This window comes from Misgurnus anguillicaudatus, chromosome 19 (assembly GCF_027580225.2).
Source record: "Misgurnus anguillicaudatus chromosome 19, ASM2758022v2, whole genome shotgun sequence".
Taxonomy (NCBI): Eukaryota; Metazoa; Chordata; class Actinopteri; order Cypriniformes; family Cobitidae; genus Misgurnus; species Misgurnus anguillicaudatus.
In genome coordinates, this window is record NC_073355.2 from 48,000,001 (window position 1) to 48,006,029 (window position 6,029).

Genomic DNA, 6,029 nt, shown 5'->3' on the forward strand with positions numbered 1-6,029 from the left:
TAAAACATAACTGTGACTCTGCTACAATTTCCCAGTGGAACTGTAAGAACAAGTTTATTTATCCACAGAGAACAAACTACTTCTGGGAAAATGTATGCAATATGCATAGCTCGAGTTTGGGGGAGAGCTGTGAGTCTGTTTGAATGTTACAACAAAAAAGGGTTTTAATTGCGAAAAAACACAGGTAAAGAACTACACTACCCAGAATCTTTATGTGAGATCACGACTAACAGCAGCGGTCATCATGAGAGCTCCTGCAGGGGGAAGTGTGCTCAAGCTGCGCTGCAAGAACGACAGGCTGATGACATCTAAGTACCGTGAGGGTGATTCGAGAAATCATACAGAAGAGTTTGCTTTCGAATCGCTCTCACGGCACTTTGTCATCCACCTATCGGTTCCTGTGGTGTGGCATTTAGTCGAAAACATGTGTAAATTATCACTATTAGCAATGTACTAATGTTCAGATAGGTTCTTCTAAAAATTTGAATTAACTTTAATGAGCATCATTATAGCCTGTTAATTTTTGCTGTTTTGTCTGAATGCTACATCCATATGTAAACGCCGCCTCTATATGTAATATATCTATATATTTTTTACAGAGAGATACCAAGGACACAGAAGTCAGACCACATCAACACTTAAAACCAGAAGAGACAAAAATAGAGCAACTGTTTCACAGGCTTCATCTACATGACAGACATGACAACAAACTGAGAGCTGCAGATGTTCTTCAGATATCTACATATTCATTACAGTTTCATGAGTCTTGTGCTGAAGAAGAGCTGGTGAAGAATTATCTACAGAAACTACTGATGATGAACTACAGAGCAAGATACATTAAAACTAAAGAGGCCAATGAACAACATAATACACAACAAACAGACAAAGACTCAAAAAAGCAAAAGAGTAATTTTCTTGAAGCTATCTCTTTGTCTCATGAAGGAGTGAGTAAACCAGACCGTGTCCACCCGATGGATATTCAGATGGCTGTGTTTCATTGTGCTGATAGTTCCCTAAAGCAGCTGATGGTCACTAAACTCTCACAGTGTCAGTTTGCTCTTCCTCTTCTTGTTCCTCATCCATTCAAACAACAGATTGAGTTTCCTCTCTGGACATTCAGACAAATCAACAAGAGCTGGAAGATGAGAAATACTAACAATGACATCATCAGTAAAGTCCAGCCAGTCTACAAAGCAGAAACTCCAATGGTGTCGTTCTTCAGGTTTGGTTCTGTGTCTTCATCCAAGTCTCAGCTGATGAACAATCTGATCAATGAGAAACACAACACGTTCTTCCACAGGAACTGTCCAGGGAGCAGCAGAACCAGACTACTGATGGATGGAGTGGTGGAGATCGCCTGGTTTTGCCCATCTGGTCAAATCACAGATAAATTTAATAACTGTGTTGCTTTCTGTAATCTTCATGGTGATGCAGGAGACAATGAGAAACAACTGCAGATTCTGACTGAAATGTCTTCAGTCAATGTCGTTCTTCTGTCACAGATTGACAAAAATGACAAAAATGTAACAAAACTCGAAAATCTCTACAGTGACTCAAAGCCACTTATTTGCCTTTTATCTGAGGATGAATCTAATGTAATTGAGATGGATACAAGAAAATACAAAATTGGTCTTAAAGAGAGAAATCAGTCAGAAGTATCTGAAGAACTCAGAAGAGCTATAAATGATTGTCTCTCATCTTCATCATCAGCTTCCATGTTCAGACTTGAAGATTTGGCCAAACGCTCAGATATCAGAGTAGATGAGGAAGATGATGAAGACTGCAGGAGAGAAAGAGAATCAGCACAGCAGATGATGAGTTTAATGAAGAATAAAAATCTGAGAGAAATCAAAGAATCATTTCTGCCCTGTCAGGGTGAACTCTGGCATCTGTGGTGTCAGAAGAACAAAGAACTTCATCGACCTCGAGGGGAAGACATAAAACAAGAAATAAGCAAAAAACAAACAGAAATGAAGAAAATTCGTGAAGAGCAGCATAAATCACATAACAATGAATTTATAGAGGGTTTTTTAAAACAAATTAATGCATATGCTACAAATAGGACTTTTTTTCTCAAATGGCTCAGAATCCTCCTGAATGAAGTTACCTCAGCTGATCTTTCTGCTCTGCAACACAAGTATGATAAGAAGTGGTCAACAGTCTTACAACTCAAAGGAAATAATGAAACGGAACATCTCAAAGAACAAAGAGAACTTGAGAAAATATCTAAAGAACTTCAAGCAGCAAGCTTTGGTTTGGAGCACATCATAAGAGAGATCGGTCAGATCTATGAATCATGTTCATTTGTGAAGAAGAATAAGACAGATCTGCAGTTTGACTTCTCTTCTCTCCCGAGTCTTGCAGCAGAAATGATGATCTGTGGATTTCCACTGGAGCTGATGGATGGAGATACTGCTCATGTTCCTCTGATCTGGATCACTGCTGTTCTAGATGAACTTGTTCAGAAACTGGGAGACCAGAGAGTCTTTGTCATGTCAGTTTTAGGGATTCAGAGCACTGGGAAATCCACCATGCTGAATGCCATGTTTGGACTTCAGTTTGCAGTCAGTGCTGGCCGACGTACCAGAGGAGCTTTCATGCAGCTGATCAAAGTATCAGAGGAGATGAAAGATAAAATGAAGTTTGATTATATTCTGGTTGTTGATACTGAGGGTCTTCGGGCTCTAGAATTTGATGGAAAATCCACAAGACATCATGACAATGAACTGGCAACATTTGTTGTGGGTCTTGGTAATCTGACATTGATCAACATCTTTGGAGAAAACCCAGCTGAGATGCAGGATATTCTTCAGATTGTTGTTCAGGCCTTTCTGAGGATGAAGAAGGTCAATCTGAATCCCAGCTGTATGTTTGTACATCAGAACGTTTCAGATGTCACAGCTGGAGAGAAAAACATGCAGGGAAAGAGACAACTGATGCAAACACTGGATGAGATGACAAAACTTGCTGCTGAAGTTGAAGTTGATAATGCAGAATGTTTTAGTGATGTCATTAATTTTGATATACGTAATGATGTGAAGTATTTTGCTCAGCTGTGGGAGGGAAGCCCACCAATGGCACCACCAAACCCAAACTACTGTGATAATATTCAAGAACTAAAGAAAACTATTATTTCACAAGCCTCAAAATCAGATGGAATGAGGCTGAAACACCTGAAAAACCATATTCATGATCTCTGGGAGGGTTTACTGAATGAACGATTTGTGTTCAGCTTTCAAAATTCTCTGGAGATTTCAGTATACAGGAGACTGGAGACAAAATACAGCAAGTGGACCTGGACTCTTCGTAGTGCTATGATGGAAATTGAGAACATACTACACATCCAAATAGAAAATGAAGAAATTAATAATGAGATTGATGAAACTGAACTTCAGAGGAAACTAAAGGAAAAAAGTGATGAAGTAAAAACATTAATGTCAAATTTCTTTGAGGAAGACACAGATGCTGATATACTGATTCAGTGGAAAACATCATTTGAAATAAAAATCAAAGATGTTCAAGAAAACATTGTGAGAGAAACAAAAAGGAAATTAAATGAAATGCTTCAGCAGCGAGACCTGAAGAAAAAGATTGATGCTCAGAGGACACAACATGAAAACACTCTCTTAGAAAAGAGTAAAGAACTTGCATTAAAACTCAAAGACAAAACAAAAAATGAAGAAACTCTGAAGAGAGAATTTGATTTGTTTTGGGAAAAGTGTGTAAAGAATATTACAACAGATGCTCCTCCAATCAAAGACATTAACATACTAAAAGCTGTGAGAACACTCCTCAATGATATCTATGAAAGTCTCAATGTAGACCAGTGGAAGGACAGTAATATCTTTACTTTGCAAAATTATTCAGGTTATGTACAGGAAAAGAAATCCAGGGGCTTGACAGAATCTGGTAAAAAAACAATTTCAGGTTCATTTTCTCATCAAACTGAAAGCAACATAAAAGCTTTCATTGATGACATTGTTCAGGAGACAGACAAAATGATTCAGTTATTTCAAATTTCAAAGATGGGCTACAACAACAGCTGCATTCAACAGCTAACAGATTACATCAAGTCAGAAATAACAGGATATGAGGAAAATTCAGAGAAGAAGTATCTGTTCAAGAATGAATTCTTCATAGATTTGGTATTTTCAATATTTAAGAAAGCAGAAAAGACATTCAATGATCAACACAGAATGTTCAGAGAAGTCAATGATCCCGTTCTTTATCTGGAGAAGAAGAGGAATGAATACTATAGTATTTTCAAGAAATACTGTCAAGGAGCAACATCAGCTGTTATTTTTGGTGAGATCATTTGTCAGAAACTGAAAGAGCCCATTGAACAGAGTGTCTATAAACAGACTGCCAGAGATTTAGCAGATGAAATCAGATCAAATTGTCCATCACTGAATGGAAACAGATCAAATCTGGAGAAACACATCCTGAAAAAAATTACAGAAGAGGAAAACCTTGACAAAAACATGAACTACATTAATAATCCCAGAGATCACTTCAAGAGTTTCATCAACGATGAAGTCCATCAGTACATCAGTGATCAGTTTAGTTTCAGTGTTAAACCCAAGATGAATCAGAACATTGAAGTCCTGCAGCAGAAGATCCTGACAGCAGCTTATGAATCTACTGAAGATGTTCAAGTGAAGAGTGAAGATGTTGATTTGTGGTTGAAGTTTTTCACACAGAAGCTCTCAGATGTTCTGATATTCTCTATGAAGGACTTCAGTGGAGTCAATCATGATGATGTTGATGATTTCAAACTCTTAGAAGATGTGATGAGAAAAGATCTTCCATCTATAATATCTGATATTAGCAGAGAGTTCAACACAGATACATTTGATAAAAAACTGGATCTCAACAACAGACCAGATCAGATTCTGATTGATCATTTCTGTCAGTGCTGTTGGGTTCAGTGTCCATTCTGTGCAGCAATCTGCACCAACACAATAGAAGACCATGATGGAGATCACAGTGTTCCTTTCCATAGAGTGACTGGAATCAATGGGTGGCATTACAGGGGCACAACAAATCTGTCTACTAACATATGCACAACATCAGTAGCAAGCAACGATGCAGGTTTTTATCCAGATTCCACAGATAGGAGAGTACTCTATAGAGAATACAGGAAAGCAGGAGGAGTTTATTCAAAGTGGAGCATCACCCCTGACCTCTCTGAGCTGCCTTACTGGAAATGGTTTGTGTGCAGATTTCAAAAAGATCTTGAAGAGTATTATAAAAAAACATTTCAGAAGAGTGGAAAGATTCCAGATGAATGGAGACAAATCACCAAACAGGAAGCTGTTGATAGTTTAGATAAATACATCTAATTCACAAAAACACAGTCATTTATAGCTCATATTAACATCACCCAAAAAGCAATTTAAAGGGAATGAAATGAGAAAACAGAAAAATATTGAAAGTTAAATGTCGCCATGAAATTGAAGTAGCAATTTTCCCCATGATAGCATATATCCAAGTGACACAGCTTCTGAAACAAATAAAGGTAGAGCTAGACTTAAATTCGTCCATCAAGAATTGATTGGATCTTTTGAAGTTGGGTCATGTTGCTATTTGCTAATCGTTGCAATCTGTTCCCGAACCCCGCCCACCTACCATACCATAGGATGCAGCATTACTCATATTCATATTCAATTACGATTCATATTCATAAAATAATATTAAGTACACTGAAATAATATTCTGACTAATACTTTTAACAATTAGAATTTGCTTATGTAATCTATTACAATATCATAATGAAAAATATTTAGTGGTATTTAAGTGTTTTCTATGTGTATCATGTGCAGTGATGGGCAGTAATGCGTTAGAAGTAACTTGTCATTGTAATCTGATTACCTTTTTTCAAGTAATGAGTAAAGTAAGGGATTACAATTGCAAAAACAGTACTTAGATTACTGTTACTTCCCCATAAGCAGGCTGCGTTACTGCGTTATTTTTTAACCTTGATTTTGTTTCGTGAGACTCTCTCGTGTCGTGACGCGAGTCAAGTGACA

General features: G+C 37.4%; 1 protein-coding gene across 1 annotated transcript; it reads left to right on the forward strand.

Moving 5' to 3' along the window:
• Nucleotides 1–676: 676 nt before the first annotated feature.
• Nucleotides 677–5,813, forward strand: LOC141351219 (interferon-induced very large GTPase 1-like). Its single transcript, XM_073857812.1, has one exon. The coding sequence runs from the start codon at nt 813–815 to the stop codon at nt 5,340–5,342; it is 4,530 nt and encodes a 1,509-aa protein (XP_073713913.1). The 5' UTR covers nt 677–812; the 3' UTR covers nt 5,343–5,813.
• The last annotated feature ends 216 nt before the right edge of the window (nt 5,814–6,029 follow it).